Here is a 19,875-nt window from a genome sequence, read left to right as displayed (position 1 = left end):
TAGGTAGTGCCAATACTAACCTTTCTATTAGCTGAAATGTGTTCTAGTTGATATTCTCAATCCTTTCTGAGACTCTAAGATGGTCCAAAGACTTTTTAGAGAGAGTAATTTAAAATCTGTTTCTTTAATGAACCTTGAAACAGTTTTGTTAGTACAAAACCTTAAGCTTTCAGAGTGATTCTCTTATTCCCCATAGGAAAAAGGAATGACGTTTTGGTGTGCTGTTCTCTGTTCTTATGTATGTAAGGTACTCTCTTATGCTGCAGGTAGTAGGGTCAGGGTTTGACTGCCCCCTAATTTTACCTTTCATACTTACGGTGTTCATTAAAATGGCAAACTTTGAATAGCAGCTACTAATCCTTTTCAAGTGAATAATGTTCACTTACGACAGAGCTTTACTCAAGAGAAAATGGAGACATGGTTTGTGGGAAACTGTGTTCGTTCTTTATTTTTGGCTGCTTGGTACTGAATACAATGTGAAATTATTTCAGCATCGGTCTTCATTTGCTGGCTATTACCCGATATGTAGATGGACATTTTGGGCTTCCAGAATTTGAAGTATTTCCCATAAAATAAAGACAAAAAGTGAGGTATTGGCATTTTAAAGAGATGCCAGGAGAATAACTTCTACTCATTTTCTTTCATACTAGATACATTTCCGAGAATGTGAAATGTTAACTTCAAAATAGACTTTGATGTGTTGTATTTAAGGAAAAAGATTTACTGATTTCTTGCTTTTTCTTTCTACAGCTAGTTGATGTGGAAAAATGGGTATGTGATTCTGTCTTTTATTCACTTGATCCCAAATGTTTCATGTTGCCACTGAGTCTAACCTGTCTGTTTTGATACCCTCTGTGTTCATGACCCTTCAACTTGCATGGCTCAAAAAAAGAGGCGAATACATAGTCATGTAGGATCTGGTCATTCCTGACCTGTCATACCAAATTACATGCTACCGCAATGACTCTTCTCTCTTTTAATTTGATTGTAGAATTATGTAACATAAAAGTATGATTATTGCCTGTCAGTTTTGAGCCTTGCTGTCTAATGTTATAACTCCATTCTGTAACCCACCCTGTCTTTTCCAGTATAGACACTGTAATCCTAAAATGCATGACAGTAAGATAATTAATACTGATAAGTAATGTGTGATGCTGTATCTAGCTGCTAATAATATATATACACACAAAATATTAATGATGGAGAACAGCTGCTACAGAATAAAAAAAATCATTCGTAGATCTTAGCAAATAAAGTCAAAGCACAGTTGTCTGCTCAATGTGTTGTTAAAGGCCTTTCCTAATGTGTCTGTGTATACCATGCATATTTGTTTGAGCATCTGGTGTAACTCCCCTATATGGGACATATTTACGTATATTTTTCTCCAATGTAATCTTTAACATCTGCATATGTATGAGTTAGTGGTCATAAAAGTGTGTGTAGAATTGTTTGTTCACATTTAAAAATGCTAGAAGCCTCTCTGAAAGCTTGGACCATAATAGGCATCCCTGATTTCTTAATACTTAATTTGAGCTGCACATGACCAGAAACAACCTCAGGCATCCTTTGATATATGGCCAATAACACAGCACTGGTCTCACTTTATTTCAGCCAGACATTATAGAATTTTCGTCTGTGATTATTACATATTTATAGTAAGTAGTGACTCAAGTTATAGCTTGCTTGAGACTACTGTAGGTAAGTACATTGCTTAACTGGCGGCTTAGGCTATTCAACACCCTTTCTACTCACATATTCATGTCTATGTCATGTGTCATATCTATGTAGAAATTTATAATATTTATTAAACAGTAACTGTAGTTAAGTATTAAATTTAGGTAACTGCATCGGTATGACAGCATTATCCATATTCTGTGAATCTGATATTTGTGACAACCAGCAAATGTTTATATGGATTGATATGGAATATTTTTAAGCCATAACGATGGTCACGTTATCTTCTCATTTTGTCCATTATTGTCCAAATTACAAGTGAGAGGGCTTGGTTCTGAATCTTTGGATTCTGTGTTTTTATTCCTATGAAGAACTTTACTATGAAGAGAAAAACACTAATAAAAAAAAGTAGTTCAGTGGTATACAGGCACCTGGCCTCATACTTCACGACGCATGAAAAATTGTAAGCCAGAAGTTTATTGGTTACACTCTTACATGGCTTGTTTTGAAGTATTGGCTTGACCGAAGTATTCATGGAATGTGTTCTTGGAAAATACAGCAGTAACTGCATAAATAGAAGACAGATCAGCTGTTCTTTTTTTTCTTTTAATTCAGAATTCAGTAACGTCAAACTCTTGTGCTTTGGAAAGACTGCTTTACAGAATGTGTCCTTAAACCATTTTAAACAGAAATGGTTCCCATGACAGCAGAGATAAATGTTTTCTTCCAAGTTATATCAGCTCAAGATTTTTCCTAATAGAATAATTCTGTAATCCAGACAACCTCCTGTCTGATGGTGATGGAGTGATGCTGGCTTTACTTAAAATATGGAATCATTCTATCTCAGATGAGCCCCAGTTTGCCCTGTAAAGCAGCTTTTAACCCCCACTATAATTCCAGAGTGTTATCAGAGGTCTTACGGTGGACTGCAGATGGACATACTGCACTAGTGCAGCAGAAGGCTGGCTTTGCACAGCTGCATTGTCATTGAGGCCAGACACCTCATTCTAATACGTATATTTCTTCATAAGCCATTTTCCAGTGTACAACACACAAGATTAATACAATCAGTTATATCTATGGATCTGTGGACACCTTGAAGTCCAAGCCCAGAGCCTAAGTTAGGCAAGCTTCATGTCAAATTAATTACCAAATTAGCAACTGAAATTTGCAGCAAGCAGTTTCATGCCATTCATAGCACGAGCTAAAGTCATCCTCTTCTGAGCTGTTCCAGTCTGTAAAGTGTGCTAACGAAAATTTTGGAAGGAGTCCCTCCAGTTCTGCTGTCCTTCTGTTGAATGACTATCATTCTTCTGATAATTTTGTTCCAAAATCTTAATTCTACTGTAAGGCATGTGCTGGCAGATGGAGCTAGGTAAGAATTAAATGGGCTTAAGATATTTCTTGAACCTTTGGCTTTTTCCTTTTGTCTCTCAGCAGTTGTGACTGTGAGGGCTTACAAGGCTGCTTCAGTGCAGAATCAAAGAGATTAGTTTAAAGCATCTTGCCAAATGTAAAAAATAATGGAAGTAAGGCTTACCTTTTCCACCCCAGCCCCCATTTCATATTTGAAAATGGATTTTTTGCTTTTAATGAAATGACCAAAGCAGGGGGAACCCAACATTTACTAAATGTTGGAGGGATTTACTAAATTTCAACTGAAAGTTATAAGACCCTGAATGTGTCTTATTATAAGATGAAATTGAATAATGCATAGTGAAAGGAATTCCTTTCAACCTGCCTGTCATTTTTGTCTCCATATATTTATGAAATACGGGAAATATTTTTAAAGTGTCTGTTGCTGTGAATTAGCAACTATTGGTGTTTCTTGGCAAATTTGAGATTTCAGGGTGGGTGCTGTATACTTCAAGGGTATGATTTTTAAAGGATTTCTGTTCTCATAAAAGCACCTGAATGTCTGTCTTGACTTTCAAAACAAATGCTTAGTACTGTAACAGAATTCACTGTAAGGAGTGGGAATTTTCTAGGGCATCTGTGGTTTCCAAAACCTAGCCTTTTTTACACATTTGCCTATATATGGTTGGTGAATTATTTTGAAAATTTGGCATTAGGAGCCATCAAGAATCATTGTTTTCAAGACAGATTACTCTGAAGAGCTTTATAGGGAAACCAAGTGTATTGGTTCTTAAATTTAGAGTGCAAGGGGCAAGGATTTTCATCCTTAGGCTGGCTAATGGCAAAGCTGTGGTAACTATAACGTTGTAGGATTCCCTGTAGCTTTTAAATAGACAGAGGCACCTCTTCTGCTGAAGGTAATTGTTAATCTTTTTCTCTTCCCCTCAAATAGTTATTGTGTTAGCTCAGTTTTATGCAACTAGTAAAACTAAGTTTCAGTTTCTTTGAAGAAAAGAAGCTTGCAGAGTAAGGAAGCACGCTTTTGAAACTTTTGAAGAATTGCTTTCATTACAGAGACTTCTGGGTTAGGAAGAAGTGAATAAATTCTGGCTTTGAGGATAGTGTGGACTGGATAAATATAACAAGAACAAGTGGATGTTGACTAGAGGAAACAAACTGGAGTTGCTGTAGAGTTTGGAGTGAGCTGCAAAACAAAGCTTCATCAAGACAAATGGTTGCAGTAATATGGCTTCAGTGCCATTAAAGTAATTAATTGGACACCCAGGCTTTATAATCAGTGTGATTTTCAATCATTAAATGAATTATCTAAGGACTTGATTTTTTTTTTGACAATTTTTTGTTCACACTAAGTTCATTTACTTAAATATAGATTTATTTTTCCGATTATTGTGGTGGAAAAATATGCTAGTTTTGCACAAATATTTCATCCCCCATTTTAAAGGATTTGCATTCAAATTTTAGATATAACAGACTGCAGAGGTGGTTCATTTTAGGGAGTAATATCAGCAGTGTTAACATAGGATCACTCGGTTATTCTCATACAGATCTTGATGGAAAATAGGAGGAGATAGCACGGTATGATGTTAAATGAACAGGCGTATTGAAGTGGAGTGACTATGGATATACCACTTAAAATGCCTCACCTACGGCTACAGCTTCAACTGCATCTGCATCTGCAGTTCCATCCTTAGTGTACTGTGTGTTGTAGTGGATGCTAATTGCAGACCAAGTCTAAGTCACATCATCAAGAGAAAGTAATACAGACATTTTCCAAGTACACTTTTTCTTTCCAGAAGAAATGTGTGTGTAAATCTGACTGAAACTTATTTTAATAGAATAGTAGCATTTCCAGCTCTATACTAGGATTCCTTTGGTATTTCTCCTTCAGTCCATACTCTAGATCTGACAACTTCAAGCTGTGTTCTGTGTATCAATAGTAATTACTGTGAATTGCAGCAAACTGTCAACTTTCAGTTTACTTGTTTTCAATACTCCTTGATTAAGTTAGTGTAAAGATCTGATATATCTATGTAAGCAAATACAATACTACAAGAATAGTATGAAATAGTCAGGAGATAATCTCTAAATGAAATTGATTTTAAAACTAATCTTGGCAAGAGTTCCAAATAAAATAGCATTGCTGTTTTGCTCTTTCCATCAAGCCAAAGAGCCCAAGAATTAAGGTCAGATTATGATAAATTAGAAGGCGTTTGAACAACCATAGTAATTGACATGTTACCCAAAAGCTGTCCAAGGAGTGAAATAATATAATAGCGCTAAACAGCTTTAAATATTTACATTAACAACACTTCCTTAGTGTCCTCAGAGAAAGCTTTAATAGGTTTTACATTTTATTTATTTATTTTATTTTTGGAGAGAGAACAGTTAGGATGATGGATAGAATGCTGAGTGTTATGTGCCTCAAATCTTATAATTTAAAGTCCTGCAAAGGTAATTTTATTTTTTTATTTAAGTCACGTTCCAAGCCATGCAGGTAATCTGGTTGCTGAGTGCTGAGTTTAGTTCCTCCACAAGGATGCTGTTTGTGTGACACTAAGCACTCACATCGACATTTGTCCCCAAAAGATCAGTTGAGTTGAAGACTTAAGTCGGTGGAATATAATTATCCACTTGTTGGTTACATTCAATTACCAGTCCTACCTCTCAGGATAATTTTGGAGAAAATTGGATGCTAGAGAAACAGGTGTATGTGAAACTTGCAGCAGATTCTGATTTCTTGAACAAGTAAATTTTAAAGGCAAAATGCTGTCTGTGATGCATTTTATCATCAAATTTGCACTGATTTCAGTAGGACAGGATTTAACAGAAACACTTAGTTGTAGTCCAGAAGTACATCAGAAGTCCAGTTATTACCTTGCTTCTGAATGCTCAGTAGAGAACCTCCAGTGGATTCATGGTTTCAGTGTCTGATACAATATAGGTGTTCTGTAGTTAACTCGTAACTGGTCAGCTCTTCAGATATTGGAAGTGCTTTAGGCATTTATGCTGCAGACCATGTAGGGTTAGCAAGTTATTTAGACTTCTAATTATAATCAAGGTGAGAATCAAACACTTCTAGTGCATAGTTGGTACCACCCTACAGAAAATTTCAGCTTAATAAATCAGATGAATTGCATTCTAGAAATGACTGTCTCCTTGACTGTAAAATCTACAGAACGAGCTGAAATCTACATAATGCAGATAAATCTCACCCATAATAAGTCTTAAGAGTGAGCTTGTTTTTAACACGGTTTCATACTGAATGCTGCATACATCTATGTGGTTTGTTAGGGTGTGTAGAATGTCACATTTTAAATGTAAACATGACCAAGCTCTATTATCATCAGCGCAGCTCTACTGATGGAGTTAGGAGCTTTGTGTTTATCTAAAATTATATATCATCACAATTTGATCTCTTCTTTTACTTTTAGCTAAGTTAGTGCTGAGGTGGACAACAATTTTTTGTTGTACTTAGTGACTATATCGGTTTGTCTTTTAATCACTTTAACGCTTTGGTGTTAATGTTTGGCAAACAATACCTTTCAAGAGCAATGAATGTTAGAATTACCTTAAGAAATTTCAAGTTATAGGTCTGTTCTGTCTGTTTAATTTTCAAATACACATTCTGAATTGCTAATGTTAGTCCAGAAACTCATGCGCGCTGTCGTGCTGAGGTATAGAGAGCTAGTGTGTAGGAACAGAAAGTTCTTCCCTCTGCAGAGGATGAGTTGGAGAAATTTCTTGTGTAACAGCCTGTTGTCTACCTGAAGTGTGTAATTTCTGTTGTTTTGCTTCAGGGTGTTTTTTTTTTGGGGGGGGAGGGGGGGTGTTGATTGTTTTTTTTTTTTTTTTTTTTTTTCCTTTCCAAGCTGAGAGTTAATGTTTTTTAAAAGTAAGCATTCTCCTTTAGCTAAGAAGGGATTTGGTCTAAAAACCTTGGAGAATGTTCTTGCAGAAGGATGTGACGAGTACCTGGAACCCTCTGCCCGTGCATTTGCTGGTAGCTGGGCAGCTGAAGCCATCACAGTTCATGGCACGTAGCCTCTCCAGATCAGCCCAAAGTTTCACAGGGACATTCTCTTCACAGTCATGGACAAAATATGCATCTAAGACTTTGCCACAAGAAAGCATTTTTACAGCAATTAAGTTTCAGAGTGTTTCTTTGCCTGGTGGTTTTGAGGCAGTAAGTGGATGTATGTGTTCAGACTTCCCTCACCCACTGTTGTCTTTCAGGTCTTCTGGCTTGAGGGGGACTGTTCATGGCACTTTCTGTCTCTAAGAATGAGATGTAAATCATCTTCAAAATTATTAAGGAACTAGAGTCACTCTAAAGAACATGATGTGACAGATGTAAACAGATGACAATTGCTTCTCTCATTTGTTACAGTTCATTTAATATGTCAATTGAAGAAAATGAATTGTTAAATCTGGTCTTCCAAAAAATACAGCACAAGAAGCTGCTGTTTCATTTTAGTAATCAAGGGAAGAGAGAAATGATTCACTGTAATTTGAAGCTAGTTAAGAGATTACAATCAAGCAGTTAAAATAATTTAAGTTTCACAGAAAGACTGTGGTTTAATGTACTTGTAATATGGAAAAAGCAATGGGGTTGCTTAGTTCTCAGAATAAAATTTCATAGGTGAGTGACAGCTGGAAGACACTGATGTCTTTGATGGATGTAATCTCCTTGATAAACTGACAGCATAATGGCAAATGAAATTCAGTATTGACAAATATTGGAAAGGTTATATTAGAATTAACTATGTGATTAACTTGTTTCTATATTAATGAATTTACACCCCCACCCATCCCCCACTCTAGACAGTTCAGCAAAGACTTCTGATTAGTTTCTGGACCCACCCAGTAAAAGCAAAAAAACCACTGAGGTGACAAGAAGTGGGATGAATAATAATGCTAAAACGATCATACTGTATTTTAAATCCTTGCTTTATGAGGATGGTAAACAGGGTACATGATCCATGATCTTTAGTTTTGGTCAATTTGTTTCCAAATGTCTAACTGCCAAATAGACCTAGAAGACTTTTAAGGAGAGAAGTCTTTGAACATTTTGAGATCATTAGATTATATGTGGTTTTTTTTTGTTGTTGGTTTGTTTTTTTTTTTTAGCTAGAACATCTTGTCTTTGAGAACAGATACTTCTGTTTTAAAAGCATGTATGAAACGAAAGCACCCAGTCTTGCTGGGAAGCTCTCCAGTTAGACTCTCTTTTCATGTGGAATAGAGATTTGGTGCCAAACTTCAGTCCTCAGCTTCAAATTTTATGATACCAAAACATGAACTGATGAGGTCAAAAGAGGAAAAAGTGGCCATAGAACTCTCACAAAGAAAAAAAAAAATCACCGCATGTAACATAACTTACCACTCTCCTTTTATTTTTGAGCACCTCCATGAAAATTAACCTAAAAATTTCCACAACCTTCTGACATCAGTCATGCAGTACTGAATTATTTTTTTTAACCACTGCATCAAATATTAGTAATGTTTTAATTTTCTTAATTTACGATGCATTTACATATGATATGTTACTACGGTAGTGGTGTTGCTCTCCAGCACTGCGCTTTGAATGCAGGACTTTACAATTTGCATTGTACTTAGTTGGAAACTCTCTGCAGAGCAAGTTAAGATGATCAGGCATGGTTCCTGTTTTACTTGTACTGTGTTTTATCTTTAAGCAATAAGTATTTAATGTACTATATTATTTAAAGTAAAAAAAAAAAATTCAGGAAGACTATTGCATAAAAAAAATGATGAAGGCTTGTTCTGAGCAGCTGTTTTGCTTTCTAGCATGAGCTATAATTATGCTAATTGCAATGATAAATGTTCCTTTTAAACGTGGTTTGTAGTTCTGTGTATCCCACTCACATTTTCAGGGAAAACAAATCCCATTTTTAAGCACCTGAAAGCAAATATTCATTTCACACTTTCTCTTTTTTTCCCCTTCCCATGGCTCTACAGAAATTTATGATGAAGGTAAGCAAGTTAAACATTTAGTATTATACTTTCTGTGAATTCCTACAATTAATTTATTTCATTCTTTTTCTTTATTTTTAACATCAGCATCAAACTAGCCTTCACTAAAATAACACATACTGAATTTTGTAAAAAAATTTGGTTTTAGAAACCACAGTGACTCTAGTCTGGATTGGGTTATGGTTTATTTAGATCATGAAGAATCCAAAGGCAGACACCTTTGTGGAATGAGGACTCTGGGCTGGCTTCTCTAATTCTCAATTCTTCATTACCCTTTCAGTGAGAATACAACACTATCTGGTAAATAAGAAATCTTGAGACAATGAACAAATAAAAAAGTCCCAGTAAAACGCTGGGCATTTTGGAAAGCAGGGACAACACACTGTTTATTCTGTCGCAAGAATGCTGTTGTGATGGTATGGTGTCTCAGTGGGGTGTGTGAGGACCCCTTGGGCTGGGGGTCACTGGCCCTTTGCTGCCTCAGGTCAGTAAGCCCGTGCAGGAGCTCTGCTTCTCAGTGCTTTTTTGCCTTTTTCTTTTAAATTTTATTTATTTATTAAGACTATGACAAGGCACTCAGTGAACCTCAAAACATTTTGAATAACTGACATTTGAATAATGGGCTGTGATTTTAGCGAAGATGTGTTGGTTATCTGTTTTCTACTTTTTCCTTTAATTATTGATGTCTATTTCCAATTAATCTTCTAAAATGATTTGTCTACTGTTCTTCATACAGTATGAGTTTGCTGCTCTATGGTATGATCTTGCTTCACTGTCACTCTCCAAAAGGGTGGAATTCTGGACTAGATAAGCAGTGCTATTTTAAGGGCTGGATTTAATGATGTCAGAGAAATTTTCTTAGCATGACTCCTCTGCTGATCCATCTTTTCTTCTCACTTGGCTGTCGGTCTTATTCTTTATCTGTAAGTTTCTTTCTCAAGTGACAAGGATGATTCACATTCCTTGTATCATACAGCAACAGAAAGGGCTTAGGCGCAATGCTTAACTTGTGAAAAATGCCTCCCTCCTCCACTTAGTTAGCTCTAAAATAACCAGGAAGATTTTTATTAATTCCTTCTATCTGCTATGCAGTGAAGGAGGAGGAGGACGGGGGAAGAGAAATCTTCACTGGGCTAAGGGAGAAATCCATAAATTTTATCCTCTTGGGCAATTTTTTTCCAAACTGCTGAAAATGCTTGAAAGAAGGATTTTGTAATGGAAGTATTGCCTCAACCATAAATATAAATGTTTGTTTTACATAGACGACTGGAAACAGATGATCAATACTATTTATTTTTTATTTCTTTTCAGTGCTGTATCTGCTTTTCATTGGTGTGACATTAGCCATTGTGGGGGAAATAATAACATAAATGTAGTGATGGAAATATTAATCATTATGTATATTTGAAGTGTTTCTAATTATGTGGCTGTTTATTCTGCCTTATGACAGGTCAATATTAGCAAAATTAGGATCATTTAGCATGGCGACGGCACAAATGTTTATCATCATTACCAATGATTCCAGTCATCTTAATATAGATAGTAAAATATCTCTGTGCTCTTAACTGAATAAGACATACTCATGATTTTTATTGGCCAGCTGATTTATTCAGGTCCAGATTTTTATATGATACTTATATAAAGCGTAATTACACATTGTAATGCAGCTTTTAAAGAAGACATCCTTAGGAAACCCATATTTTAGCTAAACTCTTTTCTGTACTTTGGCTTGGCACAACACATCAAATAGGAGGTAACTGCTGATTATGTCAATGAAATAAACTTGTTTTGTATCTTTTTTTTTTTTTTTTTTTTTTGGTGTCACAGTGGCCATCATTATCTAATACTAGGTACCAGCAGAGTCATCAGTCATACCTGAATTTTTGCAGCACTTACTGTTTTGCAGTGAATTCCATGAATAAAAACCAATTAACTAAATAGTAATTTAAAAGTAAGTTGTGAAGACTAGAATATATATAGCATATGTAATGTCTTGATAGGTTCAACTCCCAGTTTGTTATTCCATTGTAACATGGTATATAGGCTACAGTGAGACAAACAAAGAGGTTTTAGACTAGTTTGAATTTGTCCTTTGGTGTTCCTGCTATTTGATACGAGCAGGGTGAAGGAATATATTACCACAATGCCGCATGTCAGTGAATTGATTTACTTTGCATTTTTAAATTCTAAGCAACTAAATGCTGTGGGTTTGGTGCCAGCCACTGGAAATGGCAGCCCAAGAGCACAGTAATTGCAGGAGGGTATCATTAGCGGTATTTGGTAGAAGAAGTCCTGGCTTCTGGGCCAGGATGCTGTTACTAAAGGAAATTCTGTCTCTTTTTGTGCCAAGATTTTTAAAGAAAATGGATATTTCTCTGAGCAAGAAGAACATGTAAAACTCCTTGGCTCACACTCTGTAGCTTTGTTTGTAGTCTTCACTGCTTGCAGCATTTTCAAGTTCTCCGCTGCTGGAGATGTAATTTCCCAGCGTTGCTATTCCAAGTGTGAATTGTTTAGTTTTGCCTGAATAATCTTGTCTCACAAGCCTTCTAGCTCTGTTCGAGGGTTATTTCACAAGTTCTGCAGTGACTCAGCCTGTTTCCACGCATTCTGTTTTCACCAGTTCTTGGGGTTTTCTGGGCTCTTTGGCTGGCTTTCGTCCCACAGAACTGAAGTGCCTGACTTAAAGCTGTGGATATCCTAAGCTCCCTGTGTAACCACAAGCAGAAGCATAAGTATCATCAAAGCGTTACTCAGATTTTAGGTGAGCTGAACTGTGCAAAAGTGCCTTTTCCTCTCCACTGGCTGTTTAGTTGCATTAGGCTCAATTAATCTGAATTTGTGTTTTGTTATCAAGAAATTATTTGAGCTTTTCCTAAGCTGTTCCTGATTCTGCTGATATTAAGATAACGAGCCTTCCTGTGTTTTTCAGCTGGCTGTTGTCTAGTATTAGAAAGAAGTTCTTGTTAGTCATCTGAAGTTGTCTTCAGTGTGAAAAAAATTTAGGCAGTGATGTAATTGTGGTGAGTAAGAGGTCTCATGGAACACTTACCTCTAGTGGTCTCCAAATCTAGTCAGCTTTTAGGATTGCATCATCACTGCTGTTTTTAGAGAAATACTGGCCTCCATCAGCATTGGTCTAGAACAGATTAAAAATTGCGTATTAATAGTGACATGAATAGATGAGTAGTTTTTTCATTGCTATGGAAACATCATTTTGAGCATCCTCTCCGCTACAGAAATGGTTGTAGCATCACGCAAATATTTGTGTAGAACCGTAGTGAGATGGTTTTAGACTGTGGGATATTCTTCCCTCCTATTCCTCCCAGTTCCTTTTAGTCTTTTTCCAGTTTCTTTCGCTTCATTGCTAATTATGCCATCATAGAGTTTTCCTTCTCCTGAGTGGACTCAAAGGCTTTCATGTTCTGCACTTATTCCACATTCTTTCAGTACTTTTCATTCCGTCTTGCAGATTACTAAATGGGAGTCTTTAATTTGCTTAAATGCAGGAAGTCATAAAGAATTATATATAAACAAAGCACATGTTCCTCATTGTGCACTCACAGTTTTCTTTCTAAAGAACCAGCTCAGGTTAAATACTTGTATTAGCCTGCTGGTTTAAAAATGTTCATCAGCCTCTTGGAAAAAAGGCATTGATGCCAACAGCCTTCCATCTCTGGTCTTGACACAGGTAGTTTATGACTGGGAACAGCGTAGTCCAGAGCCTAAATAAACTTTTACTCAGAATGCATGGTAATTGATTTATTTTTTTTTCAAGCCAATACTTGTGATCAGACCTACGTTTCCTATTTGATAACTCTTTCTAATGGATCAAAACATAATTTCAGAATGTAGTGACTGCTCCTGAATGGGAAATTTGACAGCCCCAATGTGAGTCCCAGGGAAGGGACTTCGAGAAGGTTCCATCACTGGTGGGTGCAATTTCCTGCTTGGTTTATTTTCGTGGTGGTGATGGCTTTTAATTTAAACAGGTTTAAAGGAGGTAACCATAGGATATTCTGTGTTCAATTATATACTTCTGGTTATACATTCGAACTAATGTCTAGGTGTAGAGATAGGATAGGTTCTGTAGTTTTCTAACAGTATAAATGTTAGAAATATTCTGTAGAGCTTCATGAAATAACACAGTTGTGATGGAGAAAATAATGCTTTTGCATTTATATTTTCAAATGCTTTTATGGAAGTATAGGTTTCCTCTGACATGCTGTTGCCTCCAACATCTATTTTAAGTGTAAGAAGGCTGTCATTAGTAGCAGCAATTACCTTTTCCCCTTATCCAAATATGTCATGATGTTTCAATATGAAAGTTGGCAATATTTTTAATTTAAATACTAAGTTTGTGTGTTTTGAAATCACTGTTCCATTATTACATGCTGCAGTTTTAATCTGCTGTTAGCATTTGAAGTCTGTGACAACAGTAAGTTCAGTAAGCATTGATTTCCCAGTTGGCTTTAGCAATAAAGTGTTAACTTAGGCTTTGTTTCAGAGGCTTGCTCCATTTTAATGAAGTGTAAGTACTCAGTGCTTTAAAGGACATTGTTTTACTCCAGTGTACGTATAAAATAGCTACTAAAAGTTGTATTTGAAACTTTTAATGTTATCTTGCAGTATCTGTCTTGGAAAATGTTTGTGAAGAAAAACAGGGAGCACCTTGCTTCTTTTACTGTACAGCTGCTCTCACATGTTAAAAATTTTCAGTGCTGTGAAAATAGTTGTGTAGTATTTTTTCAGAAACCCGTTCAGAGCAATACTGAGTGGTCCTAAGTTCCATCTAGACCACTTGTGCTGGTTTTTCCTATGGCTGGCTCTGGGGCACAGGGGAAATAACCAAGCTAAGCAGCCAGTTGCAATTAGGTCATAATTTACCATTACTGTAAATGATATGGATTGCATTTTTGAAGGATTTACTGGTGATGTCTTGTAGCTTATTGTTTCACATGATTTTTTTCTAAATTTTTTTAAGTCCATCAAAACTATAATTCCTCACAATCTGGTCTTTGTAATGTTGTTTTCTCTATAGCAGGTGCCACTAATTCCATTCTGCTATTATGGATTCATCATGGAAAGGGGCAGGAAAAGCGATTACATGGTTCTTAAAAACTCGTTGTGTTATCTTGTATAGTTTTTTTAGAGAGTGTGCTTCATTTTCTGTGTTCTTGTGCCACATCCAGTATTTTTAAATTGCTTTCGTGGGTTACTAGAATTGTCTGAATAGCCACGTGCTAAATGCAATGCTGTCAGGCTTTCTCAAGCATTAGATTTCTGAAAAACGGCAATGTTATGAAAGCTTTGTCTGTACACGCAAAAAAACCCACTGAAATAACTATCCTGTTTAATTACATGCTTTCACATGCTTGTCTTTCTCTGGTGCCTCCCTGAGGTTCATAGCTTTTTCCCTTTTCATACATTTGGAGCTTGTGTAGACCTGTGGAGAAAAGTCAGCAAAGAAATGTCAGCATTCGCTTTCAGTAGAGTACTATTTTTTCTAAGAAGTGTTTTCTGTAGTAGAAATAAGGCTGTTCCCCCCCAAAAGAATGGAAGGGTAACGGCTATTTGACTCAATCTCCTTGGATGCTACGGGTATCCACTAGTCTCTAAAAATTCTCATCGTAAGTGAGGTTCCCAGAAGCACAAATGGCTCCAAAACACTTGTTCAGTGTCACCATGATTAATTTCCTGCAGCTTCTCACCTATGGCCACAAGTGTGGCAATGCAGCCATGGGCACAGTGGTGGAAGTTCTACTGTGTGAATTAACGTCCATAAAATACCTGTTTTAATCTGTCAGGTGATTGCATGTCTGTACGTGTGGCAGTTGCGTATATACAAAATTGTACAGGTATAAAGGGTTTGTTGAGTTACCTATAACAGAGCTTACTTCAGGGTTGGTGTTAGTAGTCTGGTCTAACAATGCATTGAACTTGAACGTTGTTTATATATTTTGAAGGCTAATTTCTTCAGCTCTAATTGTAGTTGTTGTATTCTAAATTACCTTTGCTTCTGCAATGGTTTTTGGGTAATGAGATTACTCCAAATTAATCTTGTATTCTGGCTGCAGAAATATTAGACTAGAGATGGGTAATTTATACAGAATTTTCACAAGTAGTGCGAATTTGCCCTATATGCTGTCAGTCTCTTTTCAGTTGCTTTCAATTGCCCTATATGCTTTGCAATCAATTGACTATAGCGTTTACCAATTGCAGAACTGGTTTCAAGTCTTAATTCTAAATCCCAGGTTCTCGGAGGATGAAATGAGGAGAATAACGTGTTCATGTAATTGATACTCCTGAATGGCCTAGCTTGTAGAACTTCAATGGATAAATTCTTCTTTGAACACAAATGTATTTTTCTCCAGCCTGGATTTATTCAGGGAACGCATTGTCCAACTTAAAAATTACCTGAGAATTGGAAGTTAAAAGCAGAAAACAAGTAAGACCCACGATAAATAATGTGTTTATTAGAAACTTGCTTGCATTATAATGCCATACATATATTTGTACAAAAAATCTGAGGATATTTTGCATTGAATTAGTCAGGATTGTGGCTTCCAAAAAGTCTTACTTGCAGTGACTTCTGAAATACCATTTACTATAAACTTGGTAAAACTTCAGCGGCACACCTCATCCTGGAATGTTGCATCTTTGCCGTAAAAGTCCAATTGTTAACTTTTAAATTTATTTTATTTTAATTTTATTTTAATGTGGAAAAATTACAGTTGTCTGCAACTTTCTAGGTAGGAATTATTTTGAAAATCGGAGACTTTCAGTAGACAATCATGGCCCAACAGCTACTTACTATGCAGTTTCTGGCATAATGATAAAAGCTGAGTATTCAGTTATGAAATGAGCCTTTAAAATAGGAAATTAACTTATAGGTTTGCACATATCCTGGAAGGCAGGCTCCAAAATGGAAGGCAAGTTCCACAGTACTAGCTTTCTCTTCCAGTCTCTCCTGTATTTTTCTGTAGGTTATGTTTTCACTTTTCCTTCATGTGGAGGGCTTGATTATAATTGCCTCTCAGAAACCTTTAAGTGGAAAATCCTTGAAATGTTTTTTCCAACTCTTTGTTTTCAGTCTAAAAAAACAGAAACAGCAAACTTGTGTTTTTTTTAATGGGCAAAATAATTTTGTTTAAAAAGAATTACTTTAATCCCCTTGGGAAAAATTACCTAAAAAACCCCACTCCCCTATTTTTCACAAAAGTGATTGAATTTTTTATGAGCCAGTCTTTCTTCTGTTTGGCTACAAATGGGCATTTAACAAAATAGGTGCTAGACAGAGAAATCAATATGGCCAAAACAAGGGCAAGCTAACATAGCTGTTATTTTGTTGATCACACTGTTCTTCTTGTCTTTCAGGCAACAGGCAACCAAATCTGTGTTAGAGATCAAATTCAAGGCTAGAAAGACATAATAATTTTGATAAAAATATCAATGAAATTTTGATCTTTGTCCATATTAGCGACTTTGGTTGGGTAGCTATGCCTGCTGTTGATAAAGCTTCTGGGCAAATCCAAAATGTTGGTGAGGCAGTATGTTCAGAGCAGTTTTTCCCCGCTTCCCCAATGTGATGAGCAGTAGACATTCAGCGCTCATCTTTGGCACAATGGGCCTGACATTATCAAATGCCTTATTCTTTCCTTGTGCCTTCAGAAAAAGTGGTGGTATTAATGGTAGTTCAAAGCTAAATCTTCATGTCTTACTGTCAACTGTGTCTGTGACAAAGACCATGACTTTTATTCTTTCTTAATAAAAACTCGTGTCATTCAGTCTTCCAGAGAGATTACTGAATGTGCCTCCCTGCGTTTTGACAGCTACGCAGTTTGCTGAAAGTCAAAACATACCTTGTGTCCATCAGGATGCTCTCTTCTCAATAAAGATAAAAGCCAGAAATTCCTGGCAGTTTCTGCAAAGTGATAAAATTATTATTTTTTGAAGTGCTTGCTCTTTCACTGCCTATTCATCTTTTTTTTTTCTCTCTTGACCAAGTAACTCAAAGATCAGCAAGTATTATGCTAATGGCTAAGAGCTAAGGGAGGACAACCAGTAAACGAGGAGGGGAAATAATTGTGTGTTGCCACCATAGCCATTCAGTTAAATTGATCTTCAGCTCTGAAATGAAGCTGCCAGGGAGATAACATAGTATGATTGTTTCCAATTTATTCTGTAATGAATCTGATGCTCCGGTCAAACAGAAGGTCAGTTTACTGTGATAAAAGAAAGGGTATAAATGCTGTATGTAAGAAATTAAATTAGGGAGTCCTATACGAAAGAATAATGCTGCTTATGGAGTTGTCACGTTTATAGACTCAAAAATATGTGTTTATCGACGTTGCTCGAAGAGTGGGATGTGCATAATGTTACGTGAGATGTTCTGTCAGAGGAATGTGGACTTACGGTTTTGACAGTCTCCTCCTGGCCAATGTCAGTCAGCTGTATCTCAGTCTAAAGAATTCATAAGTCTTCAGCAGAAGTTGAAATGTTGCTTATGCGTTAACAAAATTTATTCTTTCATGAGTGGTAAAACTGAGTATAGATAAATAGAAACTGTAATGAAAATATTGGGGGGGGGAAATGGTGGCAGTTTCTTGGGATAAAAATGAATTTCATTAATTTTCTTTTACGCGATTTATGCTGCATTTCTCAAGAGGAGCATTTACTTGGGCATGGTTTCAGAATTTTCAGAACCCCCAAATCCTGTTGAGTTAGCTTGGATGTCTTTGAGTGCTCAAAGACTTGGCCTAGCAGATAAACAATTCTGCCGGATAGTATTTAAAGACTGTAGGGGCAAGCAGTCTGGACGTTGATGATCTTGAATGTGGTTGACATATCATTAATACTTTCTGGTAAAACAGGGATAGTACTCCAGAAGCTCCCTCTGCATACCTTGTGTATAGAAAAGTGTATCATTTGGAGGGGAAATGGGTGAATATGGAGAGTTTTAACAATACATAAGGGTGTAGAGGGTACTGTGACACACATCAAAACTGCTCTTCTCTAGAGGCTGCCTGCTTTCAGCCCAAGCAAGAAGGATTCAAGCTTCTGAAGTATATTTTATGCCAAATTGGTGGCAGTACAAAGTACACCATTTTCTCTCATCAGTGAATTGAGCACTTCTAATAGAAAAAGTCAGTAGCTTCTAGATTCACCTGTCCAAATTCTACTGTAGATCTGTCCCAAGGACTTAAAAGGTCAATATATTGAGAGCCAATCAAAACTAAAGAGAACACATTCATAAAACTACCTTCTTGAACTAATCCTTGAGTAGCGCTTTGTCAACAAATAGACTTCTCTGTCACAAGGCAAATACAGATTGTCCGGAGATTGATGTGGATTTCTTTTTTCTTTTTCCTTCTTTCTCAAAAGGCCCAATTTTTATTACAACGTACCACTATATCCCTTCTCTTTATCTTTCAGTCTGCACAAGGTGGTGGTCATCGAACACTACTCTATGGGCATGCAATCCTGCTGCGCCATTCCTACAGCGGCATGGTATGTAACTGGAGCGGAGTTGAAAGCAGCAATAATTTCTTTTTTTGTATGAAAGTTATGCTTGAAAGTGCCCAGACTATAGCCATTTACCGATATCTGGAGAATTATTCACATCAAAGAGGCATTTTACCTGTGCTTAATGGAAACCTTTGTGAAGGGTATATGCTAGGAAATACAAAACCAATCTGGTCATATCTGGGTAAGTGCTAAAACTAAGTCTGGCTCCATAGCTATGAGTTCGCTGTTTGTCAGTCTGTTTTGAGTTGGTGATTTCTCATTTCTTTTCACTTGGATATTGCATAAACTGTGATTGAATCCACAGCTGGCATCTGGCTGGCAACCTGAACATATGTTGTAGACTGAGTGGAAAAGGAAATTCCTTCTTGCACATATTTTGGACAGAAGCCTTACTCTTCAATTTCCTGATGAATTATATGGGTTCCAAACTCCTTAACTACAAGTAAGGCTTCATGGCGCTGAGCTTCAATGCAACCAGCTCCTTTATTTCCACTCTCACTATTCCGGTCTCAGTGGAAAGATAGCCCGGATAGACAGAGAGGTTATTTTGGAACATATATCTTTGTCAAGTCTCCTTGAGTGCCATTCAGTTTATCAGGCATGTATGTTCTTGATAGTAACTAGTGCGGCTAATTTAAGAATAGTTAATCCTGTGTTAATAGGTTGATGGCTTGTTATATTTCAGTGGATTATCAGGCGTGAGCAGAACTAGTAATGCGTGCTTTTTTCTTTTGATAGTATCTATGCTGCCTCTCTACATCTCGGTCGTCAATGGATAAGCTGGCATTTGATGTAGGATTGCAAGAGGACACAACAGGTAAACACTAGTTTGAAAGACTATATGTAATGAAGAATACTTTTAGTCTAAAAATCAGAATGGATACCTATACATATAAATTATGTAAAAATTAAGAACATTCTAAAGACTAAAGAAACAAAACTTAATATTTCTGTTTTACATGTTCAGTATCTTATCTTTACATTTCCTAATAGATTATATAATTCCTTTATGAGATATAAACATGTCTATTGATATTTAAATATAAATTTATAATATTGAATAAAAGTAAAGGAATATTGCCAAGTTGTTATTCCTGTAGAAGCCTTCTGCTGAAAATGTTTTAAACTTGTATTATTTTAAATAAAGATTCTATTAAAATTTTAGAACTGCTGGTGACTTGGATTTATTTGTATTTTTAAGACAGATAATAAGTTTGCTTGTTTTTTAAAGACTTGCTCTAGCTAAGAGTAGTAGCAGTAATAACAGCAACAACTGAACAGTTCCAAGATCGAAGAGATTTTTTT

At 36.3% G+C, this 19,875-nt stretch overlaps 1 protein-coding gene across 1 annotated transcript in view; it reads left to right on the top strand.

Annotated features, from left to right (window-relative positions):
- Nucleotides 1–19,875, top strand: part of RYR2 (ryanodine receptor 2) — a gene marked incomplete at both ends in the record, with an annotated part of 448,394 nt that overhangs the window by 163,956 nt on the left and 264,563 nt on the right. The window contains 4 exon segments of the mRNA XM_082481358.1: nucleotides 751–771; nucleotides 9,028–9,042; nucleotides 18,478–18,552; nucleotides 19,309–19,387. Of these exon segments, the coding sequence (XP_082337484.1) occupies nucleotides 751–771; nucleotides 9,028–9,042; nucleotides 18,478–18,552; nucleotides 19,309–19,387 (190 nt within the window).

The sequence above is a fragment of the Vanellus vanellus genome (genome assembly GCF_965231255.1).
Source record: "Vanellus vanellus genome assembly, chromosome: 3".
NCBI lineage: Eukaryota > Metazoa > Chordata > Aves > Charadriiformes > Charadriidae > Vanellus > Vanellus vanellus.
The sequence above is the reverse complement of the archived record's forward strand: the minus strand, read 5'-3'. Positions and strand labels throughout refer to the sequence as shown.